Source organism: Barbus barbus, assembly GCF_936440315.1.
Source record: "Barbus barbus genome assembly, chromosome: 30".
Taxonomy (NCBI): Eukaryota; Metazoa; Chordata; class Actinopteri; order Cypriniformes; family Cyprinidae; genus Barbus; species Barbus barbus.
In genome coordinates this window covers 28,015,493-28,042,911 of record NC_136758.1, presented here as the reverse complement: position 1 = coordinate 28,042,911, position 27,419 = coordinate 28,015,493, and the positions used below count along the sequence as shown (strand labels likewise).

Below are 27,419 nucleotides of genomic sequence, written 5' to 3'. Positions count from 1 at the left end.
AAACTTTAAACCACAAAAGATTTATTCTTAATGTGAATGTGTTGACTGTCATTAAAACACAAATATTATGACATTTAAAGGTAATAAACTTAATTTAAATGTAATTAAGAAACTTACAAATTTTTACAGGTAGATATTGTCGGTATACATGCATAAATAAGGTCCATTGTAGGAATAATTTTAGTGCATTTTAATATTTTGTCCAGTGAAATCAGTGCAAGCATCACAGTACAGGGCTGGTAAAAGCTTTTAATGCTTATTATTTATATTTAACATTCATTTCAAAACCAAATGAACACAAAATACTTCAAAGTGACATTATAAAAATCAACCCTTAGTCACTTAAAACATCAAACTCTTAAGTGTGTTCTTCAAAGCGTAACGCCGTCCAACTCGTCTGGACTCAGAAATACAGAAACGTGGTGAAGACGAACATCAGTACGATCATAATTCATTGCCATTTACAAGAAAACTACTGAGTGCTAAACTAACAGGTTAAAGTAAACCTGCTTCAAACCGACCGGCCAAAACACGTTCATGTCGTAAACATTCTGCAGTCTTTAGTAAAACTAAATAATTTAGACCTTAGTAGTCCTTCATTCTGAATCAAATAGCAAATGGTTTAATACTTTTCAGTTCATTCATACAAAATAAAGTGCTAATAAACATACTTGAACGATCCTTGTGAACTATCCACACTAAACCCCATGTGCTTATGAAGAGTATATGGCAACCGAGAGGCTTCTGTCAGACATATATGAGTTATGATGAAGAGTACTAGACTAGGTTAGTCAGTTAGTGTCTATGGGTTTGTTCCACTAAACTTCATGAAGTTACACATTCAAGTCGTTTGTAGTGCTTTTAGACTGAAATCCCACCAAACCACCAAAGATCCATTAAAAACCATCGGAGCTTTGGGTTTGGTGGTTCAGATGAAGGTTAACTGTGCATCGAAGCATTAACAATCTTTCCCCTATGAGAAGATAAACTAAGCAGAACAATCACAACCAGTGTTTTCAGCGTTCAGCATCCAATAAACGACACGACGCTCCCAAAAATACTCCAAACACAGAAGAGTCACGTGAGTAATGACTCAGATGGGCCCGAATCAGTCAGAAACATAAGCAAGTGATATTTTCCTTCTTCTGTTTGTTTTGGTTTCGCTCCGGACATGAGTGACATCATTTCCCAGCTAAACCACTTTCCCATTCTCTCTGGCCTGGAGAAAAAAGAAATAGTAAAATAAATCTAAATATTTCAACACAATTAAATAGTTGTATGACATCAATATATAAATATACATTTTTTAAATATGAAATCAAAACTTTATTGTATACATGTTTTTTTAATATTACAAAAAAGATTGATTTAATGTAGACAGCCATAGATCGTAATATTTTAATTGTAGATGTACATTTAAATGACTAGAATATAAGTATATATATTTTCTTAAATATTTATTTTTATTTTACAGTGAAATACTACAGTAATTTTTATTTTAATATAATAATAATATTTATTATTATTATGAACTTAATTATTAAATTATTATTATTTTATTTAGTTATTCAGTATTTTTATATTTTTATTCGGTACAAATAATAATAGTAGTATTTATTATTACTATTATTAAAATTATTATTATAATTATATAGCCATATTATACATATTAAACAATTGTTTATCATTTTAATTTATATGTTTAATTTTTTTTAAATACTTTGATTTATTTATTGCTTTTTAATTTTTTTATATAATAAAAAACCTTAATTCTTCACACATTTAATGTAGGCCTCTCATAAGACAGGCATACATATTATTATTGTAATTTTAGTTGTATTTTTTTTTCTTAAATACTTTTTACAGTGAATTATTACAATAGTAATTTTTTTTTAAATTTAGTAATCACAAACTTTTAGCCCTTCAAGCTGGAATTTTCTTTTAATTGCATTTTAAATGGGAATTTTAGCAGAAAAATTACTATTCGATTATTCCCCAAATCGTGCAGCCCTAGATCAATGCAAAAAGACCAGAAATGGACTGTAGTGTTGCATTTAAACACATTAAAACTGATGTAACCGTGCTCTTTACTGCGTAGGACGAGAAGTGGCCTGGTTACATATATAGTGCTGCTTTCTAGGGTATTTCTGCAGCACTTCAGCTGGATAATGGAGTTTCAGTGGGCCGCTAAATCCTGTGAGGTGGGACACTTCAAATCTGCAAGTCAAATGAGGCTTTAATGCACACTTACCATATCAGTGCTGGTGCTGTGGTCGGGAAGAGATTCGCCCGGATCCAGATTCAGGACAGACAGACTCGAGTCCATCAGTTCTTCTGCTAGAGAGAAAACAAACACACACACACACAAAAAAATCATATATAATGTATATAATGTAATGTAGTTTTTCACCAAAAATTATGCTTTTAAACAATAATTGTAAAAACAAGTTAAAAGGCATTCTGACAAGTGGACGGGGAAGTTGTGGCCTAATGGTTAGAGAGTCGGACTCGTAATTCAAAGGTTGCGGGTTCAAGTCTCGGGCCGGCAGGGATTGTAGGTGGGGGGAGTGAATGTCCAGCGCTCTCTCCACCCTCAATACCACGACTGAGGTGCCCTTGAGCAAGACACCGAACCCCCAACTGCTCCCCGGGCGCCGCAGCATAAATGGCTGCCCACTGCTCCGGGTGTGTGTTCACGGTGTGTGTGTGTTCACTGCTGTGTGTGTGTGTGTGTGCACGTTGGATGGGTTAAATGCAGAGCACGAATTCCGAGTATGGGCCACCATACTTGGCAGTATGTCACTTCACTATAAGCTATTAAAAATCTTGTATTCTTCTGTAACCCGACCACTGAACCTGTAACTGATGTTCTCGTACCGTTCTCTCTGTTTGAGCAGTTCTTGCTGTGTTCGACAGGTTGGTTCTCGTCCGCTTCTGCCGATATACACTCATCTCCGGCTTTGGGACACGATGCTTTGCCGGCTTTAGTTGCACTTCCTTCAGTGAGCGGATTCAGTTTCTCCACGTGCTTTTCCTGCTCCGGAGAGGCCGGTTTTATCTCCTCCAGGATACATACACTGTCATCTTGCACCAGTGTTAGTCTGTCTTCTTCTACAGGGCCGTTCTTGACCAGTGAAGGTGTTTCTATGCTGTCATTGTCGAGGTTTTCAGAAAATCTGACCCTTTTCTCGGTGGCTTTGAGAGCTGATTCTGTAGAAACACATCCGTTCTGCTCTGCCGTCCCATCGGGGGTCTTGACTCCGGTTGTTTTGAATGAATCTTCAGATGCACGTGGCTTTGTGTTTTCAATGCCAGTCTCTGGATCAACGTTCTCCACCTCAGGAGCGCAAAGAGCGTCGAGCTCCTCTAAAAACTCCTGCAAACTGCTCTCTGGATACACCTAGCAGAAATCAACCATCAGGTATGTATAATATTAGAAAGGGCTACACTTTAACCTCAAACTTGAATGCTTTCGAATGAATTTACCCCAGAAATTAAAATAATTTTTTTTTAAATTTTAAATTTAAATTTAAATTTAATTTAAAGCCTATTTTTAGGACTACTAATATAATATATTGTGCAAATATATTCATAAAAATTAAGCACATTTTCATTTGAAGTCTATATTTAAGAATTTGAAGCCTATATTTAAGATCATTTATATATTTTGGGACATTCTATTCATAAAAAGTAGGAATATTTTCATTGCAAACTTGATCATTTTTGAGTGAAGTTGCATTAATTTAATAAAAAATAAGCATGTTTCAACATAACTTTAGGGAATTTCATGAAAACATGTCTAGAAGTTTATCCAAAAATTTAAATAAAAAATATAAACATTTTTGAATATAAATAAACAATTGTGAAGCCTATATTTAGGACTATTAATGCATATTATTGTGAAAATTATATGAATAAAAATTAAGCTAATTTTCATCCCAAATTCTAATTATTACAGTAGCAGTACTACTACTAATAAAAATCACCTGCAAATGCTCCTCTTGCTCTTCAGCGTCCCACCTATGAGGGGAAAACCATGAAATTATTTGCAATCTAAAGTTCGAAACAGTTCCTTGTTATCATACAGTACATGATTATTAATTTACCATTAAAAATAGTTATTACAAAGATATTGTGATATCACATTTGAAGATATTATATGTTGTTTCTTAATGCATTTTTATTAGTAATTATTAGTGCTGTCAAACGGTCGCATCCAAAATTTGTGTTTACATAATATCCGTGTATACTGTGTATATTTAAGAAGATCAGGCCTTTTCTCTCAGAACAACTCCTTGTTCAGGCTCTTGTTCTGTCCAGACTTGACTATTGCAATGCTGTCTTGGCAGGTCTTCCAGCCACTTCTATTAAACCTCTACAATTAATCCAAAATGCCGCTGCAAGATTAATCTTTAATGAGCCGAAAAGAACGCATGTCACACCTCTGTTCATCAGTTTGCACTGGCTACCAACAGCTGCTCGCATTAAATTCAAGGCATTAATGTTTGCCTACAGAACCAGCACTGGCTCTGCACCCCTTTACCTAAATTCATTACTTCAGACTTATGTGCCTCTAGAAGCTTGCGTTCTTCAAGTGAACGACGCATTATTGTGCCATCCCAAAGATGCACTTTCACTGACTTTTTCATTAACTGTTCCCATCTGGTGGAATGACCTGCCCAACTCAATCCCAGCAGCCGAATCCTTACCCATCTTCAAGAAACGGCTAAAAACTCATCTGTTCCATCTTTACTTGACCCTCTAACTCTAGCACTCTCTATTCTAATTTTATTTGATCTATATGTCTTTTTATAAAAAAAAAAATAAATAAATAAAAAAATAATAATAATTATCTGTACTGCTAACCAAGGCGTGTTCTAGCACTTGCATGTTGTTGCTCTTTTGTTGGTTTTGATTGCTTCTTATGTCCTCATTTGTAAGTCGCTTTGGATAAAAGCGTCTGCTAAATGACTAAATAAATAAATATTTATTATGTATATATAAATACAAACACATGCATGTATATATTCATGAAAATTTTAGTTTTTATGTTAAATATATTTATATATAATATAAAATGTAAGATTATAAATATATGCATGTTAAATGTAAATATTTTCAAAATATTTACTGTGTGTATTTATATATACACACAATAAATACACACAGTATGCATATATTATGTAAACAAAAACTTTATTTTGGATGCGATTAATCGCGATTAATCATTTGACAGCACTAGTAATTATAAAAAAAAAATAATTAAATAAATATATAACACTGTTTTGTTTTTTTAGTATTTTTAGTTTTTTTACATTATTTATAACGTCTTTAATAAAAATACATCAATAAGTATTTAATAATATATTTAATATCTTCTATAATAGCATCACAATATCTTTGATTAGAAAAAAAATAGGCTTTTTGTTCAGTAAATGAACATCCATTTACTGTATAATGAGGCAGTCTGCTTTCGAATTATAAGAAGTCATGTGATCAGACGTTAATGGCAGTGGAAATGCACAAAACCATAAAACACTCTGACAAGCATCTCCCATCATCCTCTGGGGGCGGGGGGATGGGGGGGTAAATGTATGACATAATGGATTTGAGGCGAAATGTGGCGGGATGTGACTGTAAACGCTTCAGCACATTAACAATCAGCAGTTTGTGGTCAGTTTACCTCCTCGCTCGACCCGTCAGACGGTCTTTACCCTTCGCTTTACTGCCCACCACTGGAACACACTTCCCCTTCCTGTCTGACGCCTGCCGTCGACCTACAATAACCCAAACACATCAACACACAATGCAGAATATGATTTAATTAATACCTATCAACTCTCTCACTAAGGAAAGAGTCTTGATTATTATAATCGCACAGTGCCACTGTGACTGCAGGAGATAATCTCATATTTTTATTTAAGCTTCCAATGAAATTAGAATTTTTATGTAATATTTTTATATTTAATATTGTTCAAATATTTAATTCAATTTTATTTGATATATAATTTAATATTTTTATACAAGTTTCCAAAGAAAATTGAGCTCAAATTTTAATTGATTATTTTTATATTAAATATTTAAATGATTTTATATATAACGTAATACTTTTATATAAGCGCCCAATGAAAATTGAGCTTTAATTATTATTTAATATTTCATTTTTTATTATTTAATATGTTTAAATGTAATATTTTTTATATTTACTTAAAATATTTTGTTATACAAAATTTAATATCTTTATATAAGCAATTAATAGAATATATATATATATATATATATATACACAATTAATAGAAATTGAGCTTGAATTTTACTGCAGCGTTGAATAAAATAGCTAGAAAGAGCTACTAAAAAGAGAATGATAAAAATTTCATTATTATAACTTTAGTATTTTAAACTTGACATGTTAGAAATGATCATCAAGGTTAAATAAAGGAAAACTAATGTCATAAAACAAATTTTGTTGTTTGAAAAATTAGTTGGCAACATTTTTCATTTTCAAATAGTTTAAAACTGAAATGAAAATTAATTAAAACTATATAGACATTTAAAAAAAAAATAATAAAAGTATGAAAAAACATATTTAAATGAAAAAAAACTGAAAATGTAAAAATAATAAGTACATGGAAATAGAATCATTGTATTTGCTATTGCACAAAAAGGACTTTTATAATTCATGTTTCATTTACCTTCTTTTTCCATGTTTATTTGCTAATATCTATTCACAATTTTAATGCAGATTTGAACATCCAAGCGTTAAATGTGCTACTATTTTGTGTCTATTTCGATCAAATACGGTCAAATCCATGGATTCAAATCCATTAAAGTATATGAAAGGTTTGAGATCAACTCATATCTATATCAAACATTCATGTTTTAGGCCAAATGATCAAGAGTTTTGGGTTTTACGCACCTCTGGATTCTTCTGTTCTCATGTTTCCTCTTCTGGTGTTTCGACCTCCTATAATCAAGTATAATTAATACAGAAGATACAATATTAGATACAAAATATAATTCACACACAAAGCACAACCAGACTTTATCAAGAAAACGATGAATATACCATCTCAGTAATAAATGAGTTTGATCAGGCACTTCCTCTTTAATTTGCTCACCTCTGATTGATGTTCCTCCACGTTCCTTTTCAGAGAACCTACAAATAAAACACATTGGAAAAACATGCAGACGCAACTAAACATCATCGCAGAATAATCATTGATAATACCAAAAATACACGAGCAGGCGAGCGAGAGGAGAAGCCATGTATGTATGTATGTATATATATATATGTGTGTGTGTGTGTGTAAAATTATTGTTTAATTGTATCTACAGATATATATATACACATTTACTTCATGTAAAATATAATTTTTTATAATTTTTAAATTATAATCTTTTCTTTCTTGATTTTGGAGTAAAATATAAGCTGTCTTTGTCTTTGTGAGCTTTACCCAAACCTCACTTGAATGCAGTGATGATATTTGGCAGGGAAAATAATGATTGTGACGTGATTGTTCTGCTCTCTTGTACAGGACGTTCACTCATCGAGTGTGTTTCTATCTTCTACTTCCCACAAAACCATCAGTCCTGAAGCGTCTCGCGGCCCTGAACGATCTCTAGTGCTCGCAAACCGTCCCAAATAAGGCAAGGCATTCAAAGCACCCTAAAAATAACCACTCAATAGTGCTAACGGGGGGGTTATTTCTTCCAAAGGAACCCATCTGAAACGCTGAAGACTTCCAGACACTTGTTAACTTTTGGCCTGAAGTTTGTTTGTGGTACTGCATGTTCAGGTTTGCTGATTATGATATCACTGACAGCATCTCTGCATCATTATATGCAGAAACAGAAAAGATCCAGAGACAGATGCACAAAAGCCTTATGCTAACAAAACCCCTGGATATAATTATAAACTAATCACCACTAAAAGTTTTCAATGTTCAATTTCTCTTCAGTTTAATGTTAAAACATCTCAGTTCAGGCAAGTCAAACATTGATGAATTAATAATATGAATGAATTAATAATAATGTAATCTGTTTGTTTGAGTGGCCGGACATGTCAACTTCTGACTCGACCAATCACGTGAGTGCAGGGCGGAGCCAACTTATTATGCAAATCATTTGGCAGTACTCTTAGTGAAGAAATTACATGCATAAAATTAAACCGTACAACATCACAAAACACCATTCAAAACTCATTTTACTTTCATAATACATTTTCTGAGTATTTAAAATATTTATGGAAAAAGTTGGCTTTTTCCATTTTAAACATTTCTGATATCTGTTGATGAACTTAATTTTAATAATAAAAAAGATGCCTTATCAATTGAACTAAACTTTAACATTAATTACTTACTATTTTATCAAGAATAATGCCATATGAAATATTGTATTTTATCAAAAGCTCTGTGTTGTCTTAGAATTTTTCTGCATTTTGTGTTTTATGAACAAAATATTAAAAAACAGTCATCATATGAACAGCTAAAACTAACAATTTAATGTGTTAAAATTTTGTTTAATATATTGTATAATTATTATCGTTATCATCATTAATAATAATGACATTATTATTATAAAAGTAGTAAATTTTACTGTACAATAGTAAAATATTTCTGTCATAATTTCTTCAAGTTAAACCACTATATAAGAGCGGAAACATGAATTAAAGTAAAATAAGTCCATTTTAATTTCTTGCTGATTTAAACAATTAATAATGTAATTAACAATGATGATTATCTTTAGTAATAGCACTGATTAAAAGCTTTTTGTTGTTTATCGCAAAATACAGACCACATTCCTTTCCATTTATGAATGCATATTTGCTTTAAATTTGCCCCCCCCCCCCCCCAATAAAAATAAATTAAAAACATCTAAAAACTGTCAATTATAATCTCCATTACAAATATACTGAATTTATGCCACAAACCCAATACAAAGCCTATGTGGCATTTTCAGAATGACCTTCGATTCTAATTAAGTTTGATTCTATGTTTGATTCAATTACTTAAATTAAAGTCATCCATGTCCCATGAGCTCAATGAACGGAGACATTTGACCCTAAATACCAAACAAGAGACATGAATGATAAACATTCCCAGAAGCACCAAATCCAAAACAGCTTCAACAGATGAATAAATATATTAAGACGTTTTGATACAAGTCCATGTTATTTCTATTCTTTTTGTCACTCAAGCTCTAGTTCTTCTGGATCAGCTCGTGTTTAACTGAACGGCAGCACTTGCTAAATGCTGATACATGAGATTTGGCAAGACGTCTTGAGCAGTTTGACATCTATGAAGCTTTTACAGTCATCAGAGCATAAACAAGGGCCTTTTATAACATTGACATTAAACAGGAGTTCAGCTCACTGATGTGTGCAGCTAAAATGTCAAAGATCATTTATGAATCCTACTGCATTTTGCTTCCAAAGCATTTGTCAGAGTGAGATATTTAAATCAGATCTGAATGCGTTTCCCAATGTTGCTTTTCCATAATGATCACTGTGATATTACTGCTGCAAATTTAGACAATAACAAGAGAAATTACTGCATTAACTATAGGCAAGATTTTAGAATAGCTGCCATATCTATTTTGACTGTTGTAGGCTACTTGTTAGGTAGAAAGATTTACCTAACTTGTCAGAATAAGATCATTTGCAGAAAATTTGAATATTGCATAAAACAATTTCCATTACAAGAGAACAAAATAGTCACTTCCTGGGAAACTGCCGCACATTATCATTATCATAAACCTGATTTTAAGATTTCTGTATTTTAATTGCATATAAAATTCTCAAGCATTACAGTTTTAACTATAAACTTCATGTGATGCAGATTTTTCAGTCATACATAAACGAAACAGGACAGATTTCTGTAACAGTACTAATAAACTGAATGTGTTTTCAATACACAATAACCATGTTTATATATTTATCATCAATGCAATTTCAATTGGTTTCATTGTTTTTAAACTAATTGAATAATGCCTGCTCCAGAGCTAGTCGTGAAGGACTTCAGAAGAAACTCCGTTGACCACCCCCCACTGACCATCGACAGCTCGACTGTGGAGAGAGTCAGCAGCACTAAATTCCTGGGGGTGCACATCACAGAGGATCTCACCTGGACCACCAACACCATGTCACTCTCCAAAAAGGCACAACAGCACCTACACTTTCTCCGCCGGCTGAAAAGAGCAAGTCTCCCTCCACCCATCCTCACCACATTCTACAGAGGCACCATTGAGAGTGTGCTGACCAGCTGCATCACTGTCTGGTACGGAAACTGCAGTGCTGCTGACCGCAAGACCCTCCAGCGGACAGTGAACACAGCTGCAAAGATCATCGGTGCCCCTCTCCCCTCCATCCTGGACATTTTCCTTACACGATGCTCCAGCAAAACCAACAGCATCGTGAAGGACTCCACCCATCCCTCCCACAGTCTCTTCCAGCTCCTACCATCAGGAAGACGGTACCGGAGCATCAGAGCCCGCTCCGCCAGACTGCTCAACAGCTTTTTCCCACAGGCTGTGAGAGCCCTGAACTCAAACCACCCCGTCCCCCTCTGAAACCCCATGCAAACCCCTACCTCCTGAAACATGGACCACCCCCCACCCCAAACCTTATCACCCCAAACCTTACCACACCAAAGAAAAAACTGTATGGAACTTTACACTATGGACACTTACACTATGGACACTTTACACTATGGACACTTACACTTTACACTATGTGCACTATGGACACTTTACACACACTGCTGCGTGTACACAATCCCACAAAAGACTCAGCAATATATGTATGTTTACATGCTCATGCACTACAAATCATCCTGCACTGTTCCCCAACCAGCTGCTGACTCAAATGTCTCTCTTTGCACATGTACAGTATTTGTGAAGCATTCGTATAGTTTGTATTTTTTATCTTCTATTTTTTAGTTTGTATAGGGTAATATTTATGTGAAGCATTCGTATAGTTGTATTTTTTTATCCTTTATTCTTTTAGTTTGTATAGGGTAAATACTTATATATAGTGTACTTATAGTTAAATCTGTCAGTAGGTTAGTAGTGTATAGGTTTATAGTGTTTTTTACTTCATTGTTGTATGTCTGTATTTATGTAGCACCGTGGTCCTGCGAGACACGACATTTCGTTCCACTGTATGTCCCCACATGTAGCGGAATGACAATAAAGCTCAACTTGACTTGACTAGTCATATTTAACCATTTTCATACTTTTTAAATGAATCAATTTAATTATCATCACAATGAACAGATTTATGCTGAATCTGAGCAATTTAAATAAATGCATTATGATGATATGACTATTTAAACAAAATAAATTAACTATTTGCATCCATTTAAATAATTTAACATTTTAAATGGTTTAAACTATAGCATGATTTTTGCAGAAATCTGACCCGTTTCATTTATGCTTGACCGACAAATATGCATCACATTAAGTTTAATGTTAATACTGTTTAATCCAAATAGATGGAAATTTTAGGTGGAATTTAAATACATAAATCTTAAATTTATGGCTAAAAATTTTAGGTCAAGTGTCTTTTTTCATAAATGACTTCAACTTCAATTGAGCAAATGATTTTTTTAAATGTGCATTTTAAGATTTGATGCACATCTTATTTTATTTTTTTAAATGCAATATGCAATAATGCAAAAATAATGGAAAATGCATGAATGGAAACACAGATAATGACTAAATAGATACCTGACTATTGGTTAACTTTAACCAGCATTAACAGCTAAATAGTTTATTAAAGATAAAATAATCTTTAAGATAATTAAGATCATTTTAAGCATAAAAAAAGACCAAAAAATGTCAAAGGTTTCCTTCACTGATGAATTTTTTAATCATTTAGCTCAGGATCATTAAACAAAACAAATATATCTGAAGGGGTCAGTAAGACAGAGAAGAAGGAGGCCATAATGATTCAAACAGCTGTGATTTATGTATGTATGAGGCAGTTAAACATGCAGAAACGAACAAACGAAAGAAATCAAACTAAATCAAGGTGCAAACTAAAGCAGCGCAGGTTAGATGCTCTCACGTCAGAACAGAAATCAGGCGCGGGCGTCTGGCTTACATCAGATTGCTTTTCTCCATGTCCCAGGCTCTCCTCCACTGGCCTTTGGCGTTTTTGTGTCGGGCCACGCGCTCGCGGTCGATCTCCTCGCGCTCCTTCTTCCACCGCAGGTACTCCAGCTGCTCTTCTTTGGACGTGACGAGGTTCAGGTCAGCGACGGCCTCTGTGACCTGCCGGATCATTTCAGCATCAAATACAGAGCAAAATCTGCAGGCCGTCCATCACAACAATGTCAAAAAGGTCTAATCTGATACGCAGCTGCAATTAAATACTGTTTGGTTGAACACAGAGATATGAGAAGATGGATGGAGAGATCTTTACATCCCTCTACTTTAAAAACAATACGATTAGTGACAACTGAACATTTAGTTTTTGCGCTTTTTGTGTCTGTGTTTAATGTATTTAGACGTTCAGGTGAGTGTGTGAACGGTGGAAACGCTCTCACCGGGACGACATATGAGTCCTCACATCCATTCCATCGATCCAGTTTTCCTGTGTCGTCCTGAACAAACACACAGATGAAAGACAACGGTACCGAGCAAAAGACTGTTACATATCAAGACTAGCTGAATATTACTGTTAAAACACAAATCATTTTAGACATCTAATCAATCACCTCATATTACATACACATACACAGAGTAAATATGCTGTTTACTATAATGTACATATAGCAAAAAGCAATATATACACATATACATATACACAACCTATTTCATCTGTACATATAGAGTTCCTTATGAAATCCTTTTTTTTAAATTACATTTTTTCAGTTTTTCATTTTTATTTCTCTGGATGTTTAAAATTGAATTTTAATGATCAAAAGTCATGCTTACTTAATTAAAATCACAAGTGTAATTAACTGAATCTATAGAAATAATTTCATTTATTAGATTTTTTTTTATAATAATAGGGCCCTATGACCCCCAAACAACACATATTTTGGACATGGGTATAAACTCTGCATTAAGCATTTTTGTACACTAGAAGCGACACACTGCCCTCAAGTGGATAAATGTAAGTAGTACACTTGCTTTAGTAACATTATGATCAGAGCTGCTGTCTAGAAAACTACAATCAGGATGAGATCCTCTTAGAGAGAGTAATGTTTAACACCCTGCAGCATGTGCATCTGAAGCTTTGCTCAAAGTCAATGACAAAGAAACACACCAAACTTCATCTGAATGAACTGCAGTATTAAGTCAGTAGAGTCTTCTCACACGATCTCCAGAAACATTACATCTGTAAAATTGAGAAGTTATGGCATAAAATATAGCACTTCTCAACCAGTGGGTCATGACCCAAAAATACCTCTGATAATGCAAATAATTAAATTGCAACTAACCATATCATTTTGAATATTGATGTTAGGACAGTAAAATAAATAGACTAAATATATAAATCGTGCAAATAACTTTTAAAGAGAGGAGAAAACACTTGATGTTGATGTTAAAGTCTGTGCATGCATTCAAGCTCATAAATCAGTCAAATTAAGCAGATTTCAACATGAACAGGTTGTGTGACGGAGGGTTATTATATAGCTAACTAAAACAATAAAAAACACTTTTGTTGATTGAAAAAACAAAACAAACAAACATGTATTTCAGCTAGTTGCCAAAGCAGCATTTCTCATTTAACGATGTACTAAAATAACTAAAAGTGAAATTAAAATAAATAAATAAATAAATAAAAATGACAAAAACAAGATTACTGAAAGCAAAATATATAATATAATATTATATAATAATAAAAAAAAAAACCTTGCTATGTGTACTGTGTTCAGCTAAGTGAGACTTGTTATAACACTTGCATATCATTGCTTTATTGCTGATGTTGATTGCTTGCATTGTCCTCATTTGTAAGTCACTTTGGATAAAAGCGTCTGCTATATGACCAGCTTGAGTCTATGCTAATGCCATTTCAATGTTCGTTTTGTAAGGTTCTTTCTCTTCACGTTTGTACAATAAACAATCTATATTATTTTGGCTGCTCAAAATCTTGAAACAAAACAAGTTGATAAATGCAGTCCTAAAGAGAAAGGCACTCTGCAGTGACAAAACCAGACCAAAGAGTCGCTCATTCTGCCACCAAACTGGCACATCGCCTCTGTGCTCCCATCAGCTGCATAATACGCCTATTCAGAAGAAAGAGCAGCCAAATGTTAATTAGATTAAAGCATACAGCTCATTATGATCACAAACAATGAACCCAGAGAGAGAGAGAGAGAGAGAGAGAGAGAGAGTGATGCTGCAGTACAAGAGCCCTGCTGTTATATCTGCCTCTCCTCACAGCGTTACGGCTGCGTCATGACGTCGTTCTCCTGGAGTCATGCCTGCTACGCTCAACGAGGCCAGATGCATTATGGGAGAATCCTTCCACATACGGTATATCTGTGACTCGGTGAAAGCACAACTCCCACTCACATGATTAAAATCAGTCTGTCATCCGCGAGAACATCTGCTTCATGATACAAGAGAAAATACGACAGGAAACGCTTATTGAAATAGTCCTTTGGTTCAAAACTATGGCATAAACTGCTTTCTGAAATCTACATGAAGAAAGAACTGACTTATGTATCAACCACCTGTCATAAAAAAACAAAAACAAAATTTAAAATTAATTTAATATCCCGATTCACTCTGAAAACATTTATATGGGGTTTAAAGCACCTAGCAACCACCCAGACGGCCCTAGCAGCCACATAGTACTAAGTGTGTTATTATTGTTAACTATTAAAAACACTTTTGGCAATTGAAATAAAGCTGAAGGAAAATAAAATAGAAATATTAGATTAAAAACACACTTAAAATATTTACATGAAAATTAGAAAATAAGTTTCAGTTGAGGTACTAAAAATAAATATTTTTTCTTTTTTTTATAAATGTATATATAGCTAAACAGAAATATAAAAAATACTAAATTGTGATACAAATACTAAATACTGATAGATTTTTAATCATACTATTTGAAAATAAGTTGAAGCGCTAAAATTACTAAAACTGAAATTAAATATAAATTAACAGCTAAATATAATATAGAAATATATATAAAAAAGCCAAAAACAAACAAAAAAATTCTGTAAAACTTAAAACAAAAAAATAAATCAGAAATGCTGTTGGACAATTATTGAAATAATATAAGTTAAAGTTGAAGTACTAAAATAACTAAAACTAACATGAAAATATATTAAAGCCAAATAAATATATTTTAAAAGACTGCCCTAGCAACAACATAGCAACAAGTGTGTTATGCACACACGAGGAGGACACAGGAACACACAGACGAGGACGTAAACTCAAATAATAGTCTTTAATGACGACATCAGGACAAGACATGGCAGGACAAGGCAAGGCTTACAGACAGGAAACACCGGGGGTAACGAGTAGACCAGACCAAATCAAACTGAACAGACAGGACTATAAATACACAGGTAAATCATAGATAATTAGACAAACACAGCTGGAACAGAATTAACTAATGATTACATATAACAAGGACAGGAAACAAACCAAATATGGACACAAGAGGCGGGAAAACATTAATGAATTACAATATTCTTACTTTGAAGTTCTAAAATTAATAAAACTGTAATAAAAAATAAAATTAAATCACAAACTAAAGTGAAAACTGAAAGCATAAAAATAAAATCTAATTAAAATGTTATAGCAATAATAGCATAAAAATAATACTAATATAACTCTGGTTATGGCTCACATCTGATTTAGAGCTAGAATATTGAAACTAGGTGAGCTCCACATTCACATTCAGTCAGTGTAAGATTCTGTGTGCTGGATCAGACAAAAGCCTCGGCTGGAGCACACAATGGGCTGCATTATACAGCTCTTTCAGACTTCAGCGGACAGAAGCAGCTGCCACCCAGACAGCTCAGCCCCGCCGGCTGTAAAACACAACCCAACATCACATCTGTCCACTCCCTGACATTCCCACACGACACTGACAATCTCACAGACACGACGCCGCTACAGCTCTACCGACCGCCGCCTTACACTAGACTAATAGTTTGGGGATTTTTGTTTTTTAATTAGTATTTTCTGTTGAATTTGTATTTTAGATTTTCTGTTGTCATTTAAATTTTAAAGTCGTACCTGTCATTTTTATTCATTTTTGGGGTCATTTTTATTATGTCTATAGTTTTTAATATTTTTTATTACAGTTTTATTTCTAGTAAGGAAGATGTTAAGGAAATGAATACTTTTATTATGTAGCATTTAGCATTTTACAGTTTTATAATTTTTTTTATTAAAGTTTTAGGTTTTAAATAAAATGTTTTTAATATTTAGTTTTAGCTGAAGTTTTATTTCAAGTAAGGAAGATGTTTTTAGGGAAATTAACACTTTTATTCAGCAAGGACACATTAAATTGATTAAAACTGACAGTAAAAACATTTATAATGTTAAAAAAAAAAAAAAAATAATAAACAAAAATATATATATATTTGACAGCACTAATATATATTATGTATATATAAATACAAACATGTATATATTTAAGAAAAATATGTTAATTCAATATATTAATATATAATAATTTATATGAATATAAATATATATATGTAAATATTTTCAAAAATATATGCTGTATGTGTCTGTCTATATATACACATAATAAATATACACATTACACACATATACACTTTTATTTTGGATGCGATTAATCGTTTGACAGCACTAATATATATATATAATTTCTTTAAATATATTTTATTTTATTTTAAAGTTTTATTGTATTTTAGCTTTACTTTAAGTAAGGAAAATGCTTTTTTAAAATACATAAATAAATAAATTAACAATTAATACTTTCATTAATCAAGGATGCATTGAAAATTACATCCAAAATGACATCCAAAGACATTTATAATGTTACAAAATATTTCTATTTCAAATGAATGCTGTTCGTTGAACTTTCTATTTACCTGTGAATCCTGAAAAATAAAATGCATCACGGTTTCCACAAAAATATTGTGCATATTTTATATTGAGTTTATTGAGTTATAGTTTATCTGAGTCTTCGGGTTTGAGTCGTTCATTCTTTTTTTCACGTGACGTGACAGCATTGGATAGAAATATTAGTTAATTTGAATTCCTTACAAACGGGTGCATAGTTATTATTATTATTATTATTTACTCTTACAGTTACGCGTTTCTGGTCTCAAATTGTAGCTTTTGATTTCTTACAGTTTATAAATGTGTGAATTTCTGTCATGATGGTTCTTTTCCATAACACTGAATGTGGTAACAAAGGTAATAAAATAAAGAGTTGGTTATTATTATTAAGTCTTTCCCCCTCAGACTGCATTGGTTTAGCTTATGAGGCAGAGATCAAACACAAACAAACACAAAAAAGAAAAACAGTGTAAATGCTGGTGATCTGGTGTGGAATCCACCAGAAGAGCTGAACAGACACACAAACTCCTGCCAAGAGCCCTGATGAAGGTTCACACGCCCGGCTCTTACGATCAGCTCCGTCTCAATCTATTTACAGCAGCAAGGCTTGAGAACTAAATGAAGAGCGCCTCCCAAACACAGACAAGACATCACAAGAACGTCTGCTCACCTCCGTGACTCTCTTTGCAGACTGAGGTCGCTGTTTTGCTCGTGTGTTGTTGGACTCCAGCTCTTCCTCGGCACAGGACTTCAACCTCGCTGGACTCACGGGCCGGTTTCTGTCCTTTCTTTCGCCGAACACCCTCTTCCCCTGAAACAACATGAGAAAACACTCTCTAACAGCACTGAAATTCATGCTTTAATTTGACTAGTGTCTGACATAAGTTGCTGACGACAGCATTCAAAGTTGGGCTGCACGATTTGATTTGGAAAAAAATACAAATAAATCGAGCAGTGATTTTTCTTATAAAATCAACTTAAATGTGATTCTCTTTTACACCTCAAGGCTTTCTGTGTTTGATCGTAAGGCTGCTAAATTTGGACAAAACATTTGTGATTATATACCTATAACCAAAAATTATTATTCATTTTATTTTGATGATGATGATTATTATTAACAAAATAAAATTAAAGAAAAAAAATAATAATTACTATAGAAATTTTTCACAGTATATATTATGTCTATATAGTTTTTATTAATTTTATTTAAGTATTTATTCATAAATTGTTTAGATCAAATAAAATTAAAATGGCATAATGGGATATGTTGCCTATATTAGTTACATTTTATATTTTATTTTATTTTGATTTTGAGTAAGGATTGTTTTATAATAATTTATATACAGTATTTTCCTGAAAAATAAAAAATTAAAAAATAAATTAAAAAATTTATGTAATAATAAAAATTACAAAAACACAAAATTATTAAAATTTTAACTAAAAAGAAAAAGAAAACAGAAAATTAAAAATAACAAAAATAAAAACTAATTCTAAATATTAAATAAAAACCGACAATGTCCTTGGTAATAAAATACAACCTAGTCTCATGGCATTTATGTACCTGGGTGCACTAGGAGACACGAAATACGTACCAATAACTACATATTACTGAAGTTTCAGTTTCCTAAAGAAACAAACACTAGAGGCAGTAAAACTCTGACACATTTTACTCCTTTTCACACAAATTTACAGAGTTTTGATTAATAAAGCGTATTTTTTGCACAATTACTTTAAGAATATCATGTTACGACAATATTAATATGCTGGGAGATTTGAAAACTGATGCTTTTGAATGTTAGCTTCGCACATATCAGCCTCGTATCTATGAGTTTTCATAGACGGTAAGTTTGTTCGGTAGCTCATGGAGTACGGAGACGTGTTTGAATCCCGTGTATCCACGGTTGCATCAACAAATAAGTTTTTATACCAGTTTTGCATTTGTACTATCGGGTAGGTTTAGAGTTGGGTTAGGTGTAGGGCATATTTCCAACACGATAGAGCTTTAACTTTTAGGGACAGACCCCGGATATTTGAATTCTGAACCGCCGCAGTACGTACCTGTAGCAACATAATAAAAACACAGCAATACGTACCTATATCAACATAATAAAAATGCGCCAGGGTTCACGTGTTTAACCTGTGTTTTAACGCCACTCAGTGGACATTTCTGTTTGAAACTGCGGTGAAACATGCAGTAAAGTACGATAAAATAATGGTGATTTCATTGTACAAATACTATTTAAGAAAAAGAATCTAAAAATGATTTTATTTCTCTTTTGTTTAGCTTCTCTTTGGTTGACAACAGCTAGTTTATAAGCTTCTCATTACGCGTTTGGGAAGAATGTTGCTATTTAGGTTTTATTTAGATTAATTGCTCAGACCTAGTTCAAAGTATAGCTTGCATGAAATCATTAAAGGTAATCAAAGTCATAAAAGAGAGAAAATGGGACTTTCCCAAAATGATCAGTTTATTAAACCTCACATTAAGATTCATATTGTACAGAAGGTTTGTATGTAGCTTTTGTTCAGTCGACTTTAAAGAGCTCAGTCAGAGAACAAGAGGAAGTTTGATTCGGTCTCACCTTGATGTTTCCAGGTGTTGTGACGAGCAGCTGCTGTCTCTTTCCTCTCCCGACGCTGAAGACGCTCTTCTCCGGCTCTCCGTCTCTCAGTCCTCCGGGCCCCGAGCGCTTGATCACCACACGCTGATCCTGAACACAACAAACACATAACATCAAAACTCCCTGCTATTATTCATATGTACAACTATCTCTCATGTTCTCACATTTAGTTTCCTTCAGGTTCCTTCAGCATTACTTCAATGGCTTTCAAAGGCTCCCCATTTAGTATCAGCAATATACTAGTTTTTATCAATATTTTAAATGAGCTTTATTTTTATATTTTTATTTTTATTTAATTCAAGTTTTAGTAATTTACTTGTGTTTGTGTTTCAATATTTTTGTTTTATTTTTATTATTTATTTAAATTTTTTTTTACTACTTTTTAGTAAGTTACAACTTTTAATTTTAGTACACAAAGTTAAACTAAATGAAAATGACAAATGTTATCTTGGCAGCTAGTTGAGATAAAAAGGTTTATTTTTTAATATTTCATATTTTATTTCATGAAAGGGAAATCATTTTTATGTTTCAAGTTTTAGTTAACTATAATAAAAATACATGAAGGCCCCATGACTTTTCCATTTGTTGGCGATTTATTGGATAAGCATTAGTGATAAGGATTTGTATAACTAATTTTTAAATCACAATTTCTACATTGTTTTAGAGCTTGGCATAAATAGAAAAATATGTATATTATTTATAAAAATGCCCACTGAAATAGAAAAGTCATGTAATCGAACAACTCTTACAAGTATACAAGTCACATTTTTAAAATATATGCACGTTTTCAAAAATAAAAAAAATAAAAACAGGTGCTGAGGTGGTAAATTAAAATTAAAATTAGTGCTGTCAAACGATTAAATAGCATCCAAAATAAAAGTTTGTTTACATAATATATGTGTGTTCTTTGTATATTTATTATGTATATATAAACACACACAGCATATATTTTGAAAATATTTACGTGTATATATTTACATTCATATAAATTACATCGTATTTAAATATATTTAATATATAAACGTAACATTTTTCTTATATATATATATATATATATATACATACACACACATGCATGTGTATTTATATATACATAATAAATATACACAGTACACACATATATATTATGTAAACAAAAACTTCATTAATCGTTTGACGGCACTAATTTAAATATCTAAATATTTTTTGTTGTTGTTTTAATTATTTTAAGTCATCTTGAGGTCCCCTGTTTCAGATGTAAATCACATTTATTAAAATAAATTAATAACAGTTCACTTTATACAACAGAGATTGTTTAGGAAAATAACAGTGCTAATATTGTAAACTTCACTAACTATGAACCTAATTTTATTTCAGCAGTAAAGCAGCTCTGCAGTTCAATAACATGTTGATGTTGCAAAGATAAATTCAGGAAAAGATCATTTCCCGCACTAACAAAGTATCAACTTTGGACAAAAATATCTGCGGTTGCATTTAATGAAACATCATGGTAAGTGTAAAAATGACTAAAACCATATCTAGCTTTATCAAGCACCACCAACGAGTGACTAAAACATGTTCAAAGCTGAGGTTTTGCTATCATCTGTCAGGTTTAGATTCTCTGGCGTCTGTGTTTGTCTGTGCAGGACTAAAGCATCTCACGTTGGAGGATTTGTTGATGGTGATGGTCAGATCATCAGTCTTTCCCTTCCTGCTGTGGAGTGACATCCCTTCCTGTTCCGCCCGCTTTTTATCCTCCTCCACTTCCTGCAGAACATCACAAAACTCAGCAAGGCAAACACACACAGTGCTTTTTTATGGGACCTTTGAACTTTTATTATTATCCTTTATTTATTTTTTTGAATGAGGTTTCATGACTTGTAAAACATGAGGTTTCATAAATGCTTTGTTTACAAATGTTAATCAACTGAAGTGTGTTTTTTTGACAGATTTGAAAGGTTTCCACCTGGTAGCGTTTCATAAGTGCTTCATTTTTCTTCCGTAAGGCCTCAATCTTTTTATCCAGCTCTGCGTCCTTGTGTTCCTTCTTCATCATCATCATCATTTCTGTGGGACTCTGAACAGTTTATGAACATGTCAACATCACATACACAAACACAATAATCCAAACAATCTGTGCAACATCACATAGATTATGTCTGCCAGCAGGGTTTCTGTTATTTACTGCGTCTCGCACGATAATGAAACTTTCTACACAAACAGCAGCGTTCCTTGCCCACTTGTGGAGGAGACATTTGAACAGTCTGGAGCAAAAATAAGAGAATTACATAATCCAAATCTAACAAAATAAAGCTGCATTTATGTTACGTAAAAGTCTATAAAATGCCAGAGACCCAGAAGAAATAGTCCAGGATGGAAACTGAAATACAATATATTTGTAGTTGCACACCAGTCAATCGACTGTTTACATGCTTCTTTAACACTGCATGCATTTGTGCATCTAACTGCACACGGATGCGCCATTATTAGCATCAGCTGCTACGAGCAGCAACATGAGCTCAACGCATTAAACTTGTCACGCCGTCAGCTGTTTCGAGACGTCTGACTTTCACATGCGACCATGATTTCAAAGGCTGTCACTCAAAACACACTCAATAACCTCAAGATTTTTACTATAAAATAACAATAATAATCATTACGGTTGTTGTTGTTGTTTTTATTATTACCACTACTAAATAAAAATATTAAAAAAACTTTTTTTTTATCAAAATATAACTATTGCACTATTTTATTGTAAATTAAAAAAATAATATAATAATAAAAATCATTAATAATAAAGAAAATTAACTATAAAGGAAAATTATATCATTATTTAACAACTGTAACCAAACAAGGCTTAAGGCTAGTCCTAGACTAAAGTGTAAGTCTGAGCTGTTTCAGCTGAAAGAAACTTGCACTGATTGATGCTAAAAGCACACCAGTAACGGTTTTTTTTCTAAGGCACGGTTATAAAAATGACTCAAATGTCCTAATTGAATTATGGCCTAATCCTGGTTTAACCTAAGCCCTGTCTGTGAAACCGGGCCTAAAAAAAATCACAATACTATTATATTATAATATTTATTACTGAAAACAGAAAAATAAAACATATTTCGTAGGATTCTGAATTCTAAAAAAATGTGACTTAATAAATTGCTGTTAATTTGTATAAGTTTAAATATATAAATTAATTGGAAATGCTTTTTGATTACAAAAAAAAAATCAATTTAACCATTAAAATGCAATCAAAAAAAAAAAAAAAACAGAAAAAAAAGGAATTTAATGGAAAAATGCAATAAATAAATCCATAAAATTATCTAAATCCAGAAAAATTAAACCAGACAAAAAATGGAAACCAGAAAAATTAAAACTAAAAGAAAAAAAAAAAAAAAAAAACAATGTGAAAAAATAAAATTGTATTTGTGGGCCCTAGATATACAAATGAACACATTTCTAATAATCACAATCACGTTTACATAGCAGTTTAAATGAACAGCCACAGACTTAGGCCTTAGAAAGAACTGCTTTATTTGTGCAGCTCGGCCTGCATGGACATTGCAATGTGTTTGACGCAGCAGCACTTTCACAGCACGCTGAACTGCTGCAGTTTCTTTAAATGGCTGTAGAGTTGGCAAAAGGGCACATGCTGGATGCACCGGGAACGAATACTTCACCACACAGCTGAAGAGAAACACTTAACATAGCATCCTATTCACTGTGTCAGTAAACCAGGCATCGAACCGAACGTCAACATCTCTCAGTATCTGTGGATTATTTGAGAAAATGAAAGCCGGAGCGCCTGCAGCAGCATTACGGTGTGATAACACGACTGACTCCAGGCCAGCACGACTCCCACACAGAGTAAATTTGGATCTGAGGAGGCTTGTAGTGATTCGAGAGAGAAGAGAGTCAGATTTCGGCTCAAAACAGAGATTCCTCGAGGTCGAAAGACGCTTTTATCCCTTCAAATGCAGGAAAACTGCTGCAGATCACAGACTCACGGCTGGCATCCTCTAACAAAAGACAAAATAATATTCTGGGTTGTTAAAGCAAGCATCTCTATTACTAGTGCTCAGTTACATCACAAAAAGGACCATTTAGTCACCGGACAGCTCAAATAACACATATTTTACTGAGGGGCGAGCTCCAGTTACAACTCTCTAACTGTGTATTTCAAGGCCAAACCAGAGCATTACAATAAATATTTAATAAATAATCACAATAAGCTAAACTGCACCGCTCAGACTGACATTTGACCTCATCTGTCTGAAGCAGAAGAGGAAGATAAAACTGCTGTTCCCTGCAGTCACTTCATGTGAAGAGATTCTTTATGAAATACAATGACTCAACACTCATGCAAAAAACACATGCACTTTTAAAGTGACATGACACAAGGGACGGCATGCTTTAAGCCTGCAAAACAGTATGGGATGTAGTTATTTCAATTGTGCATGCTCTGTTTTCAAATTCTGAGTGCAAAATTCATATTCATTGCAATGCGATTTATTAAGGGAGTCTGATTGGTTTATATCAGCAGAATAAGACTGCATCAGATGACACCAAACAAAGATTCCCAGCATTCCTGTTTCACTAAACACACTGGGACATATTGAAATATTATGTGGGACCAGACCAAGATGTCTGGGAAAAAACTATGCAGACTAGGGGTGGGCGATATGGCAAAAATATCATATCACGATTTTTCTTTAGAAATATCACGATTTCATCACGATTCTTTGTCATGTTGGTTTTACTATTTTGTCTGAGCAGTGCAGCCAAAATAATTTCCCTGTTATTAAGACAAAGCCTTTCAAGGTAACAAAATATAAAAAAGAACGGCGGATATTTAGGCCAAAGTGGCCGAAGATGAAAATCTTTGTCATCATTTTATCTTTGTTATTAAAAATAAGAACAAAGATACACATTACAAACATAATATACAAGTAAAACAAACAGTGCTTTATTTTCAGGTACAATAGGCATATTTAGCAGGAGCATTCAAGAACTTGAATGAACAAATATAAAAATAAAACACTATATAGACTTATTAAAGCAACTGTATTATTTTTTTCAGTCAAGAGTTATGTTATTTTTTTTTCCTCTTTGCATTTTGTTGTTTTAACATTAAAGAATAAAAATTATTTCATATGTCTTTTGATTCTGTCGTAGTGTTTTATATTTATACCATCATTTACTCACTCAAAATTTGTTTCTTTCTTCTGCTGAACATACATTTTTAAGAAGGTGGAAAACCAAACAGTTGCTGGTCCACAGTGACTTTCATAGTATTTTTTTTTTTTTTATTAAAGTCAATGTGGACCAGCATCTGTTTGGCTACCCACATTTTTTGTATTCAGCACAAGAAAGAAATTAAAACAGGTTTGGGACAACATGTGAGTGAGTAATAATGACAGAAATTAAATTTTAAGGTGAACTATCCCTTTAATGACAGTGGGCAGCATGTTTAGTACTGTCCCTTTAAGACCTGTGCACATCTAACAGGCACGTATCCATTTTACTCTCAACTGTTTACTTTCATTTTAGACATAACCAACTGAGTCTATATGTAAACCGTGTGTGTTTTGACAGTATTAGCTCAAAAGACAACTTAGTTGAGTAATCAGGCGCTATTAGACATGCTTTTTAGTGTGTGCGCGCTTCAGGTGTACAGACTCAGAAAAAGCGCACGTCAGACCAGCTCGTGAATGAAACGTTTAACTGGAAAGGCTTTAAAACACACGCAGATAATGCACTTTTGTGATTGCGAATAAGTGCAGTGTCCCGTGAGAGTTACTCCACTGCCAAGTTAACACTGATGTTTGACAGAGAAGCACCATCCTGAAGCCGTGTGATTGTTCTCTGGAACACAAGTCATTATTTGCAGAAAATGATTTAGCAGCTACAGCAAAAGGGATTTTCAGTGAATAACCATTCAATTTCAGTCAGTTCCTCTCATAAAGCATCTTAGGACTTCAGAAGACTTTGAATATAAATTGCAGGACACTTTAAGGAGAAGTATAAATGCATCTTATTTTTGTATCACATGGAAAACCAGACTTAAAGGAACAGTTCACCCAAAAAGGAAAATTTGCTGAAAATGCGCTCACCTTCAAGCCATCCAAAATGTAGATGAGTTTGTTTCTTCATCATATTTGCAAAAATGTAGCATTGCATCAGTGTCTCAGCAATGGATGCTCTGCAGTGAATGGGTGCCGTCAGAATGAGAGTCCAAACAGCTGATAAAAACATCACAATAATCACCACTCCAGTCCATCAGTTAACATCTGGAGAAGACAAAAGCTGATACAAATCCAGCATTAATACGTTTTTAATTTCAAACCATTGCTTCTGGCTAAAATATGAGTCCATAATCCATAATAATGCTTCCTCCAGTGAACAAGTCCATCTCCTGTTGTCTCTCACACCAGAATCCAGCCACATATTTGTTTAGAGCTGTTTTGGCTTGTAAACTGTGCTTGATTTGTGCAGATTTCTCTCCTGATTCAGACCAGAACACTTTTTCACTGGAGGAAGCGTTATTATGGATTATGGACTCGTCTTTTAGTTAAACACGTCTTAATGCTGGATTTGTTTGAGCTTTTGTCTTCTCCAGATGTTAACTGATGGACTGGAGTGGTGTGGATTATTGTGATGTTTTTATCAGACTCTCATTCTGACGGCACCCATTCACTGCAGAGCATCCATTGCTGAGACACTGATGCAGAGACACATTTCTACAAACCTGATGAAGAAACAAACTCATCCTGATATTGGCTGTCCTGAGGGTGAAGACATTCTCAGCAAATTACCATTTTTGGCTGAACATTTCCATTAAGCATTCTTCAAAACATCTCCTTTTGTGTTCAATGCAAGGAGGAGAGTCGCATAGGATTAAATGAACTCGGCCGAATGATTCCTTTAAAAAGCATCTTCCGCAATTACGTTTTGAAGGGAAGTGTGCACAGAACTCACAGAGACTTCGGTTGTCAGGGGACCAAAACAAGCCTGGTAGAGGTACAAACACACAGAGGAAAATCCAGAGCAATATGAGCCAACATGAATCATCAGTGCTGCAAAAGGACAGGGAACATTCCAGCGGCCGCTTCCTACTCATCCGTACCGATCACATGTCAAATAGCTCAACACAGCGGCTCTAACTATCAGCTGACGGAAGCTCTCGTGCCCAAAACCCAGGCCTCATTCTTCTGGCGGAGCGTAAGACAAACGCACGTCTGATGGCAAGCTTAGTTGCAGCTACCATCCTCATCCAGACCGCTGCAAAAGAAATGAGCGGGATCCAGAGAAGAGCAAAGATGTGAACGAAAGAGAGGGAGTGAGAACAAGCTAGTGGAAGAATGAGAAACAGTGGCACTCACAGCTCTGTTCATGTCAGTAGGGAAATCTGGGATCCTTCCAAACAGCAGGCAGCCGACACGGCTCAGGGAAGAAACGCATGGAGTCCCGGATCATGCCTTGATTACAAAAACGCCAGTTGGGCTGCGAGCCAAGATCCCCGAATGCAAAGAAAAGCCCTGCTAACGGATCCTGCCGCTCACCCGTGCGGCGCAGCCTCTCTCTCTCTCTCTCTAAAGCTCTTGCTCATAGTTAAAATTACCCCTCACTCCCCCACCCACATCTGCTGTCATACCCCTGAAAAACTGCACAAATCACATCCATTCATTCCAGGACTCTCAATAGAGGATTTTTTAATTATAAATGTACTAATTTTAAAGAATGAAATCAGTATGTTTATGAGTACTTCTTCAACTATGGGCTCAGTGAACTTTTAGAAAAACTCTTTTTCACTCTCACTAG

At 33.7% G+C, this 27,419-nt stretch overlaps 1 protein-coding gene across 2 annotated transcripts; it reads right to left on the bottom strand.

Annotated features, from left to right (window-relative positions):
- LOC306850021 (coiled-coil domain-containing protein 9B-like) lies at window positions 1-27,191 on the bottom strand. Of its 2 annotated transcripts, none has more exons than XM_079385432.1 (14): window positions 26,981-27,191; window positions 21,571-21,681; window positions 21,267-21,371; window positions 19,587-19,715; window positions 17,675-17,815; window positions 12,546-12,602; window positions 12,101-12,270; window positions 7,119-7,156; window positions 6,917-6,964; window positions 5,684-5,777; window positions 3,987-4,020; window positions 2,878-3,400; window positions 2,252-2,337; window positions 1-1,219 (listed from the first exon to the last, which is right to left on the bottom strand). In XM_079385432.1, exons 1-14 carry the CDS (start codon window positions 26,990-26,992, stop codon window positions 1,193-1,195), a joined length of 1,575 nt encoding a protein of 524 aa, XP_079241558.1. In that variant the 5' UTR covers window positions 26,993-27,191; the 3' UTR covers window positions 1-1,192. The 2 variants fall into 2 exon arrangements, with proteins under 2 accessions (XP_079241558.1, XP_079241559.1); XM_079385433.1 differs by having other exon boundaries at window positions 231-1,219; window positions 2,252-2,334; window positions 26,981-27,185.
- Between the last annotated feature and the right edge of the window lie 228 nt (window positions 27,192-27,419).